The 18,822-nt window shown below is 38.5% G+C and overlaps 1 protein-coding gene across 1 annotated transcript in view; it reads left to right on the forward strand.

The window, feature by feature from the left end:
• The window catches only part of ST6GALNAC3 (ST6 N-acetylgalactosaminide alpha-2,6-sialyltransferase 3), a 494,049-nt gene extending 481,612 nt beyond the window's left edge, over positions 1–12,437 (forward strand). The window contains exons 4-5 of the mRNA XM_028513558.2: positions 8,991–9,098; positions 10,152–12,437. Coding sequence (XP_028369359.1) covers positions 8,991–9,098; positions 10,152–10,338 — 295 coding nt within the window. The 3' untranslated portion in view covers positions 10,339–12,437. The remainder of the gene's footprint in view (positions 1–8,990; positions 9,099–10,151) is intronic.
• The last annotated feature ends 6,385 nt before the right edge of the window (positions 12,438–18,822 follow it).

Consider the following 18,822-nt stretch of genomic DNA (forward strand, 5'->3'; position numbering starts at 1 on the left):
CATTCTTAGTCATATTTGTTTACATTTGTTCTCAATTCTGAATTAATGAGGAATTTAATGAGAAAGAAAAGAACATAATTCTTCCAATTTTCCCCTAGACACTTGCCTCCAAATCCATAAATTTCCATCATCTGAAAAAACTAGCTGTATAGAACATCAAGCTATCTCTCATATTTCAAAACATAATGTAAAGAAGCAAAATCAATCAGTGTTACTTGTATGTCCTGTCTCTAACCAATAATCTATTATGGCAATAACACTGGTGATGCTTTGAGGTCCATCCCATGTTTGAGGACATATGAGAACTCTTCTGTATTCCCATTATTCTGATAGCTCAGTATGACTGCACAGGCCTTTGCCTCTGCCTGAAATGCTCTTCTCCTTCTGATGTTTTTCCTGATGTTCTCCTTTAGCCTTAATCCACAGCTCAGCTCTTCCCTTTATGGGAGGAATTATCTTCCCTAATTCCCTCCAGCTCTGTCTGTTGCTTTTCCCTTGGTATCCCCATAGCACTTGCAGGGGGAATTACCTCCTTGGTAGCCCTATTACTAAGTCTGTCTTCTCCATTTGACCTGAGTTGAGATCAGGGGAAACTTGTTATTTTCAGTGCCTGGCACAGTGCCTCACACTTACAGTATACTCAATAATTTTTTCTTGAGTAAATAGCAGAAGAACTGAAGCTTAATAAGATTTGAAACTGGAGAGGACATGGGGGAAAGTGCTTAAGGAAGATGGAAAGTACACAAGTACAGAGACAGAGGCTGACATTCACAAGAGGTGTTTAAGGGCAGCAAATGGACCAACATGACTAGATGAGAGAGTTCGGTAACATAGTCCTAGAAAACACAGAAGGGAGTTTATGTTTACGTGGGGAGGGCCTTGAAAGACACCCATTGTCTTAGTGTGCTCAGGCTGTCATAACAAAATACCATAAACTGGGTGGCTTAATGAGAGAAATTTATTTATCACAGTTCTGGAAGCTGAAGTTTGAGATCAGAGTGCCAGTATGGTTGCTTTCTGGTGAACACTCTCTTCCTGGCTTGTAGCATTCTTGCTATGTCCTCCCATGGTGGGAAGAGAGAGAGCTCTAGTGTCTCTTTCTCTCTTATAAGGCCACTAATCCTATCGTGAGGTCCCCACCTCATGACATCATGTAAAGCTAATTACCTCCCAAAGGCTCCATCTCTGAACATCATTGGGGGTTAGGGTTTAAATACATGATTTGTGAATTTATGGATAAATACACAGAGACGATACAGGTCAGTCAATACTGAGTGGTTATGGAACCAGTTCTGCTTTAATGAAGCGGTCCCCAAACATCCCCATCACCCATCCCTGCCATTCCTGAGGTTCCACTGTTAATTTAAGAAAGTGAATGAAATCCCACAAATCAACATTTCCAATTGAAGGGACTCATAGCCCAAGGGCAAGAATGAAATAACCTTTTAATTTCTGAGATGAATGCATGAAGTAATTTTTGTGTGTGGTATCTTCTATTTCTACAGCAGTCATAAATCATACCTTTGGGAGCTGTACCATTTTACTTTTAAATGTACATTTTGAAAAGGACACAGTCATTTCTTATTATGCTCTTTATGTACAATTTCATTGCATTCATCACAGTCAGAATCCTGTTGATTCTATGGCAGGAAAACTATTTGTTATATTCACAGTCTGAGAGCCTCCTGATTAGCACCAGCATTTCACATTGGCTGCTCAGGATGGTAGTACAGTCTTCCGCTAAGATTTACTGCTGTTTCCATTTAATCAAGATCCATTTTTTTCTTATTTTCTAGGCCTGGATTCCTTTCATTTGGAACGTTATTTTAAGACTCACCATCTATAGTATGATGGTTTAGCCATTTGAAAAGTTTATGTCCCTTTGCAAATGATTCAAGCCAAGAACAAGAATTCTACCGCTTGATTTGCAGAAAGTCATTACTGTTCAAACATTTGCTGGGCATGTCCTATTGATAGATAGTACAAATGTACAGTGTTAAGATAATGGACAAACTCCAGAGTATTTCCTTATCTCCCAACAATCAAATGATACACAAAAATATATGACTTGGGGACAGCTGAAATTGTTTCCACACTTTGAGCTTTGCTTCCATTAGACTGGTTCACAGCATTAGATTGAATCCTAAGATGCTACTGATAGTCATCAGCTCTTTTTCTTACCTAGTCTCCTTGTTTAAATGTATTATTTTATTATCCATGTGCTTTTGAAAAAATGGGGGAACAAGTGTTTTTAATTGAATAATCTATATTCTGTCATGTATTCCTTCTCCCTGGGAAGGTATATGGAAACTCACTTTGCCATTTTTATTTATCTATCCTGCCAGTGTAGTATATTGATGAGTTCCAATAGTGTTGAAACAAGACATGAAATATTGATGAACTTTTTTTAAAAAGTCCCCTTTTTCTCCTGAGTATAGCAGATTTCAGAAGGTGCTGCCAATATTGTGTTGTCCAATAAACCTCTATTATTGGGAGGGTCTTGCTCCCCTTTGGGCTTTAATAAATGATTATTATGCCTTTGAAATGCTAGCTCAGAGTGCTCCAGACCTTGTTTGTATCAGTTTATGGAAGACATGAATAAGAAAGAGCAGAATTTAGACTGACAGTGAAGTTAGAGCCAAAGACCCCCTCTACAAACCATTCCCTGAAGAGGGGTCAGCCACAAAAACTGAGGCTACTGGATCCCTCATTCTTGTTCCTACCTGACACATTTTCTGTTTCCCCATTGCAGATCAGGACTTGCCCTTTGGGTCTAGGGCAAGTGGGAACTGTAGGCAGGGAGAACTTGTATTTTTAGAGTTAGGGACATCTCAAAGCAAACCACCCCAAGCTAAGTGTAGGCACCAAGGAATTGAGAAATCTACTGCACTCTGAGGACAGGTGAGCTTAGGATAGTGGATCCTGGTGCAATGTGAAAGAGAACTTACTACACAGGATATTCTCCCATAGCAAAGAATTACCTATCTAAAGTGTCAATAGTGCTGAGATTAAGAAACACGAGTGTAGAGAAAGTGCTATTATTTTGCCCATCGAAGTATAAGCTTCTTGAGTTCAAAACCTAAGTCATAGCTAATGGTGTTCAATAAGTAGGACAGCATTCTGTTAATGGATAAAGGTCTATGTACTCCAGTTTTCTTTTGAAGACCAACCATGTCACTTTCCTCAGTTTCTCCCCTAATATTAGCCAAAAGAGAAAAGTTCCCCCTACCAGGAAATAGGTGGGAAATGTTTCACTATATGTTTCCAGAAAAAAGAAGATGAGAGAACATGCACAGAAGCAGCAGTGCAGGCAAACGAAGGATGCTAACGGCCCTACATGTTGAGAATGGTGTAAATAAGGATAGTTTGACAGAGAATGAATTCCTGTGGACTTGTGATGGCCTTTAGACATAAAGGAATGGGGGTAAACATCAAGGGGCAAGGTAGCTTATATTTTATTTTTAATAAACTGGATGAAAGATTATATTTTAAATGTTATGCCTTCAAGCATGTGCTACATCAAGGTGTTGACAGCATCATTTTTCCAAGAGATGAGCAAGTAAATTTAAGTAGTTTCCAAGTGGTAAGTATCTTGATTACCAAGGAGCCGTGGGATGCAAAACTTGGCCGGTGGAAATAAATGATTGATAGCTTCCTCTCACACTCCTGCCTTTATTTTTTCTACTGCATGGCTCATTATTCTGCTGCATTAATTTAAGCTTTCCTATTGTACTGAATTAAGGACTTAAATTTCTTATCACCCCTATGGGACTCTTGATTGTTTATTTATAGATGACAATAATTGTTTTTATTGATCCCCAAATGTGGAAGGTATAAACAGGGCTGTGGCTGATGGCCAGCTGGTACATACTTAGTGCCGCATGTGTGAGTGACAAATTACAAGACAATATTTGGCCCCACAGGACACCCTTTTAGAGTTTTTTAAGGCATCTGATAATTATCACTAGGTCTCTTCAAGCTTAAAATCATAAAGTTTCATGTATATCAGCCCAAGTCATTTTGTCATTTTTATTGAACCTCAAAAAGTGTGCTTGGGTATAATTTATACTTCCTCATTTCTAGTATGCCCACACAGCAGGAGAGTTAGGGGCCAGTGCAGCTACAAGAGTTCCCAGAGCCAGCGCCATCCAGGCCAGTGAATTCCCTTAAGAATCCAGATCACCGAGACACCTATTCGGAAGAATTCCTGGATTTATCTACCAGCTGCCATTATTCCACCACAGGCTTCATTATATGGACATTGACTCACACAATTTCTCATCCCAAATACATCAGAGGCACCAGGGAAAGAAAATGCAACTATCTAATTAAGTGCTGTTTGTAGGACAGGGTGCTTGGGCGGTATGAGCCTCCCCGGACCGAATCAAATGCAACGCGGCTCACTTAAAGAGCTTCAGGGCTAATTATCGTGATCTCTCTATCCACGAACAAAATAAATCAGATTAGGTTTAAACATAAACAAGTATCAAAAACATGGGAAATGTTTTCTTATTATGTGGTGAATTGTAAAGATCTTCGACCATATGCTAAATTCTCAAATTCCTGACCCTCTTCTCCTGTGGTAAAGGGAAGATAAGTATGGAGAGGAGCCACTTTGACAGTTATATTCTATCCTTTGAGGGTTCTGCTCTGAAAACCCACTGCTGAACTATCAGAAATGGCTATTTGGGGTGGACCAGAATGAGCCAGGAGAGCTTGTTCTGCAAAGTAGTGATCCATGTGTCAAGCAAAAGATCCCCTTTTTATCCTGGGGCTACAAAGTTGCCTTGGTCTTTGACAGCAACTCCTAGAGGAAAAAAGCCACATCAGAATAGAACCAATTTTTTTTCTAATTTAGATTTATTTTATCTCTCACTCAAAGTAAGCTTTACCCTCAATATTATGGTCCAGTTGTTCCATTGGTGTTGAACAGTGATTTTAGCACCTTCTGTGAGCAGAAGTGTGAAGGAGGTAAACACAGATCTCCCTTCAAAAGTTCAGTGACCGTTGCCACTGCCATTGCCAGGTAAAAATTTATATCAAAATACACACCCCAGACATTTAGTGGCATGTGCATCACACAAGTGGGCTTTAAATGTGGTCTGACTGTTAATTATACACCCAACATGCTTGCAGCATAGAATGTGCTTAAAGGTTAAAACAAGTTGACTATTGAAGGTGACAATCACAGAATCACTTGATTTCAAAATTGGAAATAACCTTAGATATGAGTTTTCAAGACAAAGGAAACTAAGATGATATAAGAGATTAAATAAGTCGTCCAAAGCCTCTTGTTCAAGTAGCAAGAGAGCCGGAATGTGAAGCCAGGGAGCCTCACTCTCAGCTCTGTAGTGTGAAGGGTAACAAACTCCAAAGAAACACATGGGCTTGTGCCTTGTTGCACGGTGTTGTGATCAATAGTTCCAGTGCATGTGCTTCCTCCACTAGACCAAGTGCTCTTTAAGAAAATATTTATTGCCAGCTTCTAGTACAACTAGTGGCACATGATAGTATCCCAATAAATGCTTGTCAAAAAAGATAAATGAATGTGTGAATAAGTGACACCTGGTTTTTCTCATCATATTCAAATAAATGCTGTAAATTTTACTGATTTCTACTAGTGCTTTGTCAATCAGATATTGAAGGAGGGTAAAGATAATACAAAAGTCTTATGGAAAAAGTCATACAAGAAGGCAAGAGGAAAAAGGGGTATACAATTCAGTAGGGATACTAACCACAAAAATTCAGTATGTAGACAGTTTCTAGATTCAGTTTCAGAGATGTTTGTCAAGAGCCTTGCCTCTTCTGAGCTCTCCCAAATTTCAAATAAGGACTTTGTAAGCAGATGATGCTTTAAGCAGTCCCCATTATTGCTGCTCCTCCTCAGACTGCAGAAGACAGGATGGACTGCAGGTTCCTCCATGTAAACAAAGTTGCCCTTTTGTGTATTTCACCTCCCTGTGGTACATCTTCCCACCTGCTTGGCACCATTCCTAACCCATGCTCCTGCTAATATTCCTATTAAGAGGAAAGTGCATGTAATTCATGGAGACCCTATTTCTGGAACATTTTGTATGCAGAAGACATGTCAGGAGATACAAGGGAAAGTACTTTCATTGTGGCATTTCAAATTCAGTGACAAGTAAGCAGAAGAAATGGGTGTGTATATGTATATCTGGCAGAAGTAACTCCTGCTGAGTATGGTTGGTAGGGTAATAATATTGTGTAATGATTTATAGTTTTAATTTGAACATTTTACCTAAAATATCATATGGTGTGCTTGAGTGTGATATTGTTATGTTGCAGAATTACATGCTTATGATTTTGTAATAAAAGATTTTGTAATAAAAAGGGGGCATTATTTGTGCCAGATATATATAACATATATATATATGTTAGGTTTATCTCTCCTTGCAAATCACCCAATGCCAATGAAAATAAAGGTTAAAATATCCAGTTATTAACCCCCACTCTGAGTTTCTATTGCTTCTGAAATGCCTGTATGCTCTAAGTAATTTGATACTAAGCAGTGTCTGTTTTAAAATAAAAAAGAATGAAAGGATTCAGAGTTCTAATTAGAGCACACGGAAGGCTTGGTGCTGAAGAAAAGCATCCACAATTTCGGGCTTCAGTGGCAAGCCACTGCTGGCTAGAGTGGTGCACCTGGGGAGAGGTTATCAGTTGAGGAAGGGCTGGCTGTGCTCCAGTGTGCAAAGAAGTCTAGATGTAGGAAATTTAGTCTTTTTTAGTGGTGGTTGTACACAGATACCAGACAATCTGGGATGAGTCAAATGCCACTATGGGGAGAAACTTACAACAGTAGGCAGTCATCTGTTTTAGGTGGATTGGGTCAACCTCGGCTAAAGACAAGTATCGAGATGCCACCTGTCATCAAACATTCCTTTGAACCATTTGGAACATGGCGGACCCCTCCAGTCAGCACTACATGCTGCAGTAATCACTCTTCCCATGTCTTCCTTAAATATAACACACTTACATATTTGTGATTTTGCCCCTAGCATTTCCTTCTTCTGCAATTCTTTTCTCTCATATTGTCCATTGAGCAAGGAGCACCTGTTACACATCACCAGGAGCAGATATCCAAACCCTTCCGCCACTGCCTCTTGGGATCAGAGTTGCCAAGGAAAACAGTGCAGACACTAGACAGAGCAACACTTTACTCGTGTAGAGAAGAAACAGAAGGAGATCAGTGTTAGTAGTGGGCATTGGTGCCCCATGGCCAGTACGTCCTTCCCAGCAGCTAACGCAAGGCCTCTGGCCTGCATGCAACCCTTTTGTGCCACAGAATGAAGGATCCCATCCCCTGCTCTCAGGGAACAGATACAGCAGTGAGGTTGGCCAGGTGCCATATGACACATACATTTAAACAGAACAAAGAAGTACACATTAAGCTAAGTGAAGTATCTCAGAGAGAGAAAGATAAATACCCTATGATTTCACTTGTGTGTGGGATCTAAAAGACAAAATAAATAAACAAACTAAACAAGAACAAACTTATAGATACAGAGAACAAAGTGGGTGGTTGCCAGATGGGAGTGGGGTTGAGGGTTAGGTGAAAAAGATGTAAGCATTCATAAGAACAAATTGCCAGTTACAAAATAGTCATGGGGGTGTAAAGTACAGCATATAGTCAGTGATGTGGTAATAGCTACGAGTATGTGTGGTGTCAGGTGGGGATTAGACTTATTAGGGGACATCCTCATAAGTTATATAAATGTCTAACCACTATGTACACCTGAAACCAATATAACAGTAAGTGTCAACTGTAACTGAAAAAATAAAAAAAATTAAAATCTGAAACAGGGTAAGAGAGCCCCACACAAGGTGGCAAGTCCAGCACAGGCCGAGAGAATTCCTTATCCTTTAGTAAGAAAGTGTTCCAGGCCTGTGGCCCTTTCTTATGTGACCAAGAGGTGGTCAAAAGACTACACACATGACACCCTGGTTTGTGTGGCTCAGTGGATTGAGTACTGGCCTGTGAACCAAAAGGTCACTGGTTTGATTCCCAGTCAGGGCACATGCCTGGGTTGCAGGCCACATCTTCAATAGGGGATGTGTGAGAGGCAACCACACATTGATGTTTCTGTCCCTCTCTTTCTCCCTTCCCCTCTGTCTAAAAAGAAATAAATGAAATCTTAAAAAAACAGACTACACACATGAACTTGTCTTTTCCAATATAGTCCATGGGGCTCCTTCCCTTTTCCCTACCCCCTTTCCAAATATTTGTTGTCAAAAAAGCCTTCCATGGCCAACCTTTATAACACAGCCATCTCCAAATCCAATTGTCTAGTCTCCATGAAGACAAAAGCTTTGGTTGTTTGATAACTGCTGCATCTCAGCATCTTCAACAGTGATGGCCACATAGTAGGTATTCACTAAAAACATGTTGAAGAGATTGGTAAGACAGGTCTTACAAAGGAGAAGTCTTGTCTCATGATGCCTGGAAAGCAGGGGAGAACTCTTCAGATGCCTTCATAGACCAGGTCATTCACTTACGCTGCATCTAATTTATACATAGAAACCCAACAAGCCTTAGAGCAGGTGATATGTCCAGGATAGCAGATAGCACTATTATCATTCAGTTCCCATCAGGGCTCCAAGCAACTTGTAGAAAAGCTGTCTTCTGATGTGCAGCACTAATTCGTGTCACAAGGAAAATCAAACAAATTATTTTTCACCTGAAGGGAGCAGGATTATTTGACTTCAAAAATTTGCCATATGGCTTCTCTACCATACAGCATAGCTTCCAGGCTTAAGGTAGTAAGAGTGAGAACATGCCCATAAATTATTCAGAGATAATTCAAAATAAGTGTGACTCTGACAGATTGTCAAGTTTCTTAATGTTTTTTTCCTGATAACAAGTGTTATGTTTTTGCCAAAATTGGCTTGTTTCTCACCACACTTTATTGTCACTCTGTGTATGTTGTCTGTGTTGTTTTGTTTCGTTTGTTGTTTTTGTTCCCTCACAGAGTCCAGTCTGGCTCTTACCTCAGCACTGGGTGGTTCACGTTCATTCTGGCCATGGATGCCTGCTATGGCATTCACGTCTACGGGATGATAAATGACACCTACTGCAAGTAAGATCACAGGAAATTATTTTTATGCATCTCCAATTTGGATATCTTGTCAAAATATCACAATTCATTTTAATACCATAAATCTGAAAAAAAAAAACAGATAAAACAACAATTATTTCCCTGTGTTCTTTGCTGACATGACATTTCATTGTCAGTGCATCAAGTTATGACTTTTAGCAGTGATACAAAGTAAAATATTTACCACAGTCTAATGTCAAATGTCAGAAGAAACGTTTTCCCCTTAATCAGTGGCATATCGGGGGCTTGTGGCTGAGAAATACAGACAACTTTAGTGGTTATTTAATTTGCAAAGCAAGTTTGTCATCTCTGCTGTGCTAATGACTTGATAGATGGCTATCTACTCAGTGGTTATATTTGATCATGAAGGACAAAATGTCCTAGAGCCTCAGAGAAGCTGAGAGCTTAACAAGAATGTCTGGAAATAAGTGAGTAATCTACCAGGTCCTTATCTAAAATGGATGTCTTTATGCACATACATCCCCACTCAGGGTGGGGGTAGTTTCTAACTAGATAATAAAAGAAACCTTCCATTCTTCATCAAGGTAATCAAACATACTTCCCTACCAACAACTGGCAAAATAGAATTCAGGAAATATTTTCATCATATTTTCAAAATGGTAATTAAGCCACAATCTTCATGATCAAATATTTCTATCCCAGCTACTAGCATATTGGAGCACAGATGAACCAACTGTCCTCCTCTGAAATATCACAAGACTTCTTCAAGTCCTGTAAAAGCATTGGGCTCTCCAAAGTTTGCTCCATTATGCACCATTTCCTCCTTCAAAGGAGAGCTATGTGTTCGAATGTAATTGGTGTGATATATAAATTTTATTTGATTTATTAAAGCACTAAGGACTTGGTACATCTTCCTAAAAGCTTTTATACATAATAGTTTTAACTGAGTTCATGGGCTAGAATCATGCATAGGTTTGCAAGTAAATGCATTTACTCAGCACATAATGGATTCTTGTAAATGAATGATTTTTGTTCTTTATCTCAGTCTTTCTGTTTTTTTTTTTTCCTTTCTAGGACAGAGGGGTATAGGAAAGTTCCCTACCATTACTATGAACAAGGAAGAGATGAGTGTGATGAATATTTTCTTCATGAACATGCCCCGTATGGAGGCCATAGGTTTATCACTGAAAAGAAAGTGTTTGCTAAATGGGCAAAGAAGCACAGGATAATATTTACACACCCAAACTGGACAGTGTCTTGATACTGGTTTTTCGGATCTTCCCACCCCACTTGACATGATCAGGATACTGCAACTGTAATGCTAAAGATGCTATGATGATGGTGGTGGTGACACAGACAGCAACAGTGATGATCAAGATTCTGTACATTCTCAGACATTCTCAGATGATGACTCTGCCGGTAATTTGAACTTGGGACTTTGTGGAGGGTGGCTGTGCTCATTATATTATTCCTGAAGGTTCAACATTATATATTGTACTTTGTAATTTAACTGGAATTGCAACGAAGGCCAGTAACATGACAGCAGTGACCCAAGAAATGAGAAGATTATCCTTCAAATAGCTTTCCAGAATTCTTCAACAGCAAGCAAATTCTCAAAGCCATGGGCTTTGTCCTTATGAGGCAAGGCTGTTTACTCTGTGGACTCTTGCACCTGAGCAGCTCTGCCATCCTGAGGGGTGTTTGATTGTCAGACACTGACCCAGGGTATACTATCTGGGTACAAGTGTTTTACCACAGTCACTAGTTTGGCTGAGGGCAGAAAAGGAATCTCTTCCCAACTTACCATCTTTCTACAGTACTTTCTACAGCCAAAGCTTCAGGCCATTTCCTATTTGACAATGAAAACATCGTGGATATCCTACCTATAAGATTACTTGACTATCTCAAACATTTAATCAAAAATGGGCCAAGTAGCAAATCTTGATGAATTCTCACCACTCCATTATTACTACCCCAGACCATATAACTAAACATATTACTAGAATGATCTATATTAATGTTAAGTTATTTTTGGATAAGTCCTACATATTTCAGGTGGCTATTTAACATGTAAGGTTTCAGCACTGTAATAACATATACTGTGAAAATACTTCCTTAACAGAACCAAAAAGTTTACTAACTTTGCTTCAACATAAAACAACACAAAATTATATGCTTTTTAAACTCATGACACAGGGAAAGCAAAGCATATTTTTACATCAATTTGTATCCGACCATACTTCATAATATATATTTATATATTCAAATTTCTATTTTGTAGGCCCAAGCTGTGTCTCTCCACACATTACATTACCATTGCCAAGTGCTAGCTGTTAGACATGGAGAGGAAATGATTCCTTGTTTTCAATCTGACCAGAACTTTTGCCTTCTTGGGGTTTACTTTCCCCACAGTGGGTGAGTTGTTATACCATAATAACAACAGTAATAATCACCTTAATGTCCAAAGTGCTCTGTCAGTTAGAGTCCTTTCCAGTATGCTATCCCATATGATGCCCATGGTCACCCCACTGGTCCATTGCCTATGCACTCTGGCATCTCCTTAGCATATGATTTGTAATTTGTTGATTGCTCTGATATATTACTCTCCTTTGCTTATCTCTGTATAGGATAGCATTTATGTAGACTAGTCACGAATTGATTTCAGTGCCAAATACAATGTATTGTGTCAGAATTATTCAAAAAATATTATAAGGATGGTTTTGACCATGGACTAAAAGCACCGGTACTGTTGATATTTTTTTAATGACTATTTAGGTGGGGAAAAAATGAAGAAGCAGGAACAATAGGAGGGAATGAAAGCAGAGGGAATATAGTTTCTTGTTCCAGGCTTGAGAAGACTCTGTTCATAATATACTTATTGCTCATTAAATACTTTAGGGTTGATTTGCTGAGAGGCCAAAACATCTTTGCAAATGATTCAAAATACAAAACCATGGTACCTTGCAGAATGTTTTGGTGGCTGGAAGTAAGGATGCATGTCCCCTCAGGAGCACTCTGCAGGTCTTTCCCAGGGCTACATCCCATGACTGGCTTTCACTATCGTGGTGCATCTTGGACGAAAGCCTCTTCCTTGCTCTCTTCTGCCATTTGGATTCCCCAGGACTCGTATCAACAAAAACGACCAAGTGCCACTTCCACTGTTGAAACTATTAGTGTTGTTATCCTTTAGTTGTTTCCTTATGTGATTTTTAGCTCTATGTATGTTAGTTGTTTGGAGGGATAGGAATGTCCGCTCCAAGAAAAGTAAACAGGTACAAATGTTAAAACTGTAATAAGGCTTCTTTTCCCCATGTGATACAGACGTTCCATTTTTAAATAAAAAGAAATCCTTGATGATGAGAATGTTTCAGGGATTGACATAATTTATTTGGTTTTCTGGTCAATGGACGGCCAACTGTATTTGTCTTAGCCTTTACTAATAAGACACTTCTGAAAACTTCCTTGCTCTCCTGCCTCACTATTGTTTTCTCTGATGGAAGCTTTGGCAGCATCCTGTATCCCTCATTCTAAGGCAGCGGGTGTGTGTGAAATGGGCAGTTTGTTTGTTTGCTTGCTTGTTTGTTTTGGAGAGGGTACAAGGCATTTCCTTCTCTTCCCCCTCCCTTACTTTGCTTTTCTTTCTTTATAAAACCCTAACTATACACTTTTTATTGTTGTCTCTTCTTTCTTTTTTTTTCTAGAAGTGAAAAACAAAAGACACATTACTCTCAATTTGGAGACCTAATTAGATGATTTCCAATGTAATGAGTATTGTATGACTCATTTTTCTCTGTATTCTTAATGTTCTCTGCTTCCATTTCCTTTTGCCCTCAGCTTCCTAATCCTAGTGAAAATACAAAGTCTAATTTCTCCCATGTTGAGGAGAAATGTATCTAAGATTTACTGATGGGGAAGAGAACAGTTAAGGATCAATTCAAGAGAGTACTTGGTCATGCAAATTTGAGGTCAATTCCACAGGTGCTAGTCAAATGAAAGAGATTTCATCCAGCATCAAAACATTAGGAAATTTAACTGAACTCACTCATCCTTGATGTGTACATATCCCAGAAGTTAATCAACATGTAAAAATTTTTAAATATTTCAGTACCATTCAAGGCTTTAAGCAAATAGACTATGGAAACTGGCCGCAATTGTTGAAATCAGCATAAAATCATACAAGTAAAAAATAAATGTTTTTTTTTTTTACTTCTGCAGGATCCTAGGGAAAAAAAGGAAATTTAAAAAGCATTTTAGAATGAATGTTTGAATTCTTTCTAAGTTAACCTTTTGATAAGTAGTAATGATTTACATTATCATCCTGGTAATATGAATAAGAAACATTTTAGCACATATGGTTTTACATTGCTATCAAACCTATCAAAAAAAAAACCAGCATGGGGGAATGTTGGTGTGTGTGCATGGACAGTCTATGTGTGCACGTGTGTAAAGTCATATCAGCAATCATATTTTTCACTGATGTGTATGAATCACAGAAAACCCATTTTAGACTTCATCTGAAATTTGTTGGGTTACATTTTGAATCCTGATGCAAAAAAACAAAGCAAAAATCAAAATTAAATGTACTGATTGTTAGGAGTACATAGAATCATATTCCATGGCTGGCCAGAAGAATAAAGCTAGAGAAGCTGCTAAATCTAGAACTCAGAACACAGATGCCACATTTGCCGCAAATCAGACCTGTAAGTATAGCAATCTGTGTTGTAGGCTCTGCCAACTGCAGCTCAGCTAAAGCCACACTGACAAACCTCGCATCAGGCTTTATTCACACTGAAGTGAATGAACATTGGTCTCCCTATTCAAATAAGTCTGTCTTCAATGTAAGCAAACTCAGATTTGCATGATTTTTATTATATGGCTAGAGAACTGTGACCATTGTAGAAAAAGAAAATTATATAAGGAGAATGTTCTTTGAAGATTTGGAATGAATCAGCTGATGTGGGAGCAAGAGTCTGAATTGGGGATATGGCTGAACTTTCCAAAAATAAAAAGCCATCAGAAGAGAATCACTCAATATTTCCTTAACAAAAAAGACAACACTAAAGTACTTCACCTGGTGATGTTAATTATAAGCTCAGTTTAATTTTAATAGGCAAGCAAAGACAATCAGATGGCTTACTTTTTTTTTAACAACCCACCCATCTGGGGTGTAATGCAGCATGTCAAATGCAAAGAACAAACTGTGTTGTCCAGGGTTTGCATGTCTTAGCACAACAAATGATTTACAGTCCCATAGCTATGAGGGGGAGCATGCTTTTCCCTTAACTGCAGTTTTGAAAGGCAGGACCTCATTATGTTAATAGTATTTGTAGATCTAATGACTGAATGAGCCAGTACTGACCTTTGTAAGTAGTCTAGACTGTAGAGCTAAAAGGGGCTTTAGAGACCTGCCAGTCCAACCCTTCAATCTTCAAATTGAGAAAATAGACCTGTAGAAGTGAAGAGACGTGCCTATGCCTGGAAAACAGGCTAGTAGCTGACTCATGTGTCCTTCTCTAGTACTTTTTTCATTATTATTTTTTTAGCACAGAACAGTATCTGCAAAAATGCCAAACTGACTTTACTGGAAAAGTCTATTCCTGGAAATCAAGGGCTCCAATTAGTGTTGATAGTACTCATGATCAGAGATTTCCACACTGAAGTGTAGAAATATGCAGATAATTGAAGGAACCTAACCCAGTACTTTTCAATATTCTCTATTATCTACACTTGTTGCTACCACTAAGCCAATTGTATTATTATAAAATTCTAGGACTAGTTTAAACAACATAAAAGTGAGTTTCTTAGATTTTTGGTTATTGAGGATGATGAAGTCATTGATACTCCTAAGAGCTACAGAGTATGGAAGTTGTTTAGTGTAACTGGCAGGTCCTATGCTTGCATTATTAGCAGAACTTAGGTATCCTCAGCCTCTAACCAATTCAGCTGCCTGGGTTACTGGAATGATCCATATGCATCAAGTGGTAAAATGTTAGCCTTTTGTTTCACACTCATCTTTGCACTACACATGATCTTTGAGCCCAGATACTACTCTTCTAGAAGGTAAACCAAAGCCCCAAATGCCCACAAAACTCAATTACCATGCAAAATTGAAAGGGTTTTCTTTACGGTCCACTCATAGGATACTGTTAGAGGAGAAAATTTTAAAACTACATGCACTAAGCCCTGAAACTGGTTCCTGTGGCTCAGAGAGAGCATATTGTTTTGTTGCTTGTTTTTGCTGAACCTTAGAGAAACCACTAGAGTAAAATGCCATGTAAATTGATAAGGCATCAGATCAGAACTGTCCTTGGGCATTGCAACGATGCAGAAAACCACATTTTACTTTATGTTTAAGCTTTCTACTTTTTTCTTTTTTAGAATAAGTGCAATTTGTTTATGGAGTAAAAACCTCCTATTTCTTCACAGGTACATCTTTTGTTCATCTTTGGGTACTTCAGAAAAATAGAAGCTCACTTTCACAAAAGTGAAGAATATCTTGATTAATAAATAGCCAACTGCTAAATTCATATATTTGCCTATAAAGTGAGCAGTTCCATCTAAGAAACTCCAAAGAGACCAAAACCAGGGCATTTCATGGTTCCTTTTTTTAAAGATTTTTTAAAGTTTATTTTGAGAGAGAGGGGAAGGGAGGGAGAAAGAGAAGGAGAGAAACATCAATGTATAGTTGTCTCTCACGTGCCCCCTACTGGGGACCTGGGCCACAACCCAGGCATGTGGCCTGACTGAGAATTGAACCAGTGACCCTTTGGTTTGCAGCCTGCGCTCAATCCACTCATGGTTCCTTTTTACCAAACCTACAAAATACTAATTTCCTTGTGTTTAATTTTGTTGGCGTTGCTACTGAATAAATATCCATTTCTGTTACACAGAGTATATTTTATGCTTCACTCATCTTTCTGAGTTCACAAAATTTTTGCTGTAGTCTCTCATTCACTTAAAAACCTGTAATCTTCATCTATTTATAGAAGAGACTGTAAATGTACAGTTGTGCATTTGGTGAGGTTTTTTTTTTTCCCCTGGCATCCGATTGCCTTATTTATAGGCACCATGCCTTAGAATAAAGCTTACTAAGTGGCAAAAGGCTCCTGGTTTATTTTAGTTTGGTTCACTTTCACAAGAGATTTTGAGGATATGTAAACAGCCAGTGAGTATTTCTCATTGAAGAAAAAAAACGTCGGGGCAGCAGGAGTGTCATGGAATGGGGTGGGGGTGAGAAGGAGGTTCCGTATACCACCCACAGCAGAAAGATGTCCAGGAAGCTCCTGCAGACAATAACAAGAGTACATGTCTGCTGTAACTATCTGATGCTGAGAGATATTTACTTCCTGGCTGTGACAGACTTGTTAGCAAAGTTCAGTTCATACGGAAGCTGCTTAAAACAGAGAAGTCTTCATTCTCTCCTCCATCACCTCCCTTCTTTCCTCCTTCTAGTCCTCATTTTCTCCCTAATTTTCTTCCTGGAAAACTCAGCATTTCTTTAGTTAAACATCATAAGTGGATAGTCTTTCATTTTACAAATTAGCTTACAGTACTCGACCAAACTCTGCAAGAAATCCCTATTTGGATATGATCTTAAAATGAGAGTCTTCCTTAGGAATGAAGCCACCGTAAGTCATACTTAAATACCAACTTTATTAAAGGGTTATATACCTCACTCCATCCCCTCAAATACTTTATGAAGTAGGTAAAGTTACTGTCAGCATTCTACATACAAGGAAATTGAGTCAGGTTAAGTAGTTTGCACAGCTATGGATGGAATGAGATTTTTAACCCAAGCAATCTGACCCAGAATCCATACCTAGCTGAGGTAAGCTAGTAGAGATAACCAACAACTCCAGAGTTTCAGTGGCTTAACAGAATGAAGTTTGTTTCTCTCTAAAACATAATTCCCATGTAGATAGATGTTCCTCTCCAACCACCTTATCTCCAAAGTGGAGCAGGCTTCTCACATCATAGGGCTTTCCTCCTCTGCATCCTTGGGGTCTTCTCTATCTGGCCTGCTAATGGGTAAAGAGCATGGCAAGTGCTGTGTTGGAGGGTTTTGTGGGCAGTTAGCTCAAAAGCAGTGTGCTTCATTCCACCCATCTTCCATTGACCAGGCTCCATCACATGGTCTGGTAGTGAGATTAGCACTGTTATCTATGGGGGAGGGAAAGGAACAGGGTTTGATGAAGATGAATGGGTGGAGGTCTCTGATATCATATTCTGAATCATGAAGACAAATAACCTTTGAGAAATTATCCAGTTTTGTGCAACCCTTTTAATAAATTGTTTATGTTGATAATCCGTATTAGGAACACACAAAAGAACTTCTTTACATGGATGTCAGCACCCACATCTCAAGCAAGATATCGTACTACATCCTATTATGTCGAGAAGAGAGGATATGATTTGCCTTTCTCAAGAGAGTAATGAGAGTTCTAGTAACACTTCTAAGTGATTTCATTCTACCAACAGTAAAAGTAACGTGACTTTTAATGTTTTACTTCAATTGCGGTTAAAGTACGATAGATCCATCCTCACCTCTGATCACCCCAATTTGTGTTTGCCCATTTCCTTGTCATGATGTTACAGAAATTAGACTCCCTTTTCAACTTTCCTTTGGTCCTCAGGTCTATGCAGTGGTTGGATGATTTTTTAAAGTAAAAAAAAAAAACCTGCTGGTTCGCACATCTTAAAATTACAAATACCTCTCTTGCTTTCCTTTTTCTATTTACATTAGCATATGAACTTGCTCAAGCAAAAAGCCCAAATATCCCATAAAAATAGTTGTCCATCACCAAAATATTACAGGTATATTCCTATGGAGAAAGATCCTTCATGTTTCCTCTCTCTTCAACTCTCAATTTTCTTCCCTTTCCAATAATTTATATTTTTATATTATTTTCTTTAAGATGTCTACAAATGTTTTCCTCTTAATGCTAATAGATTTTACATCCTAAAGTTCTTTCTTACCGAATAGGAAACTATTTGCTATTTTGGGAAATGTGCTGGGCATGTTAGCATATAAATCTTCTTAATTTTTCCATTGAGAGGGATTAGATGAGACTCTAAAAACAAAATAATTAGAGAAGGGAACCTCCCTGTTCTTACCTTTCTCCAGATCAATGTGAAAATCATTCTAAGGACCAGAAAACCTAGCACCTGGTTGGTACATGACATAGGTTAAAATTTCTTTTTAAGAGTTGTAACTGGTGATAAGAATATTTTAAGCTGCTTTACAGCACTAAATTGAGGTTTTTACAGTCCCTAAACCCACAGCTAAAATGCTTGAATCACACAAGCATACAGTGTGTACACCGGCAGCATCCTATACCACTCATTCTTGAGTTCTTGCATTTATCATTGATACCATTTTTCTATGCTTATCTACTCACTTAACAATCTATATAATCTTTCAAAATATTTTTCTTCCACATACCTGAATTTCCCTGGAAGTATAATACATACGATGGAATTCACTTAGACTGGTTTTCCATCTTCAGTGGCAGTTTTACTTCAAATTAAAATGACTTATCTGACCCGTCTTTTGGCGATGCTGATTATAATGGGTTTCATCTCTAGTACAAAGGGGCATACTCTACAATCTTTGATGGATAAAAGGATATTAATGTTGGATGAGGACATTAATGTCATGCAAATAGACCTATGGATCGTACAAAGCTGTGAGTGGCTGTCCAATGTGAAGCACTAGGAAAAAGGGGGAGGGAGGGAAGAGTTCAAC

Source organism: Phyllostomus discolor, chromosome 5 (assembly GCF_004126475.2).
Source record: "Phyllostomus discolor isolate MPI-MPIP mPhyDis1 chromosome 5, mPhyDis1.pri.v3, whole genome shotgun sequence".
NCBI classification, from domain to species: Eukaryota; Metazoa; Chordata; class Mammalia; order Chiroptera; family Phyllostomidae; genus Phyllostomus; species Phyllostomus discolor.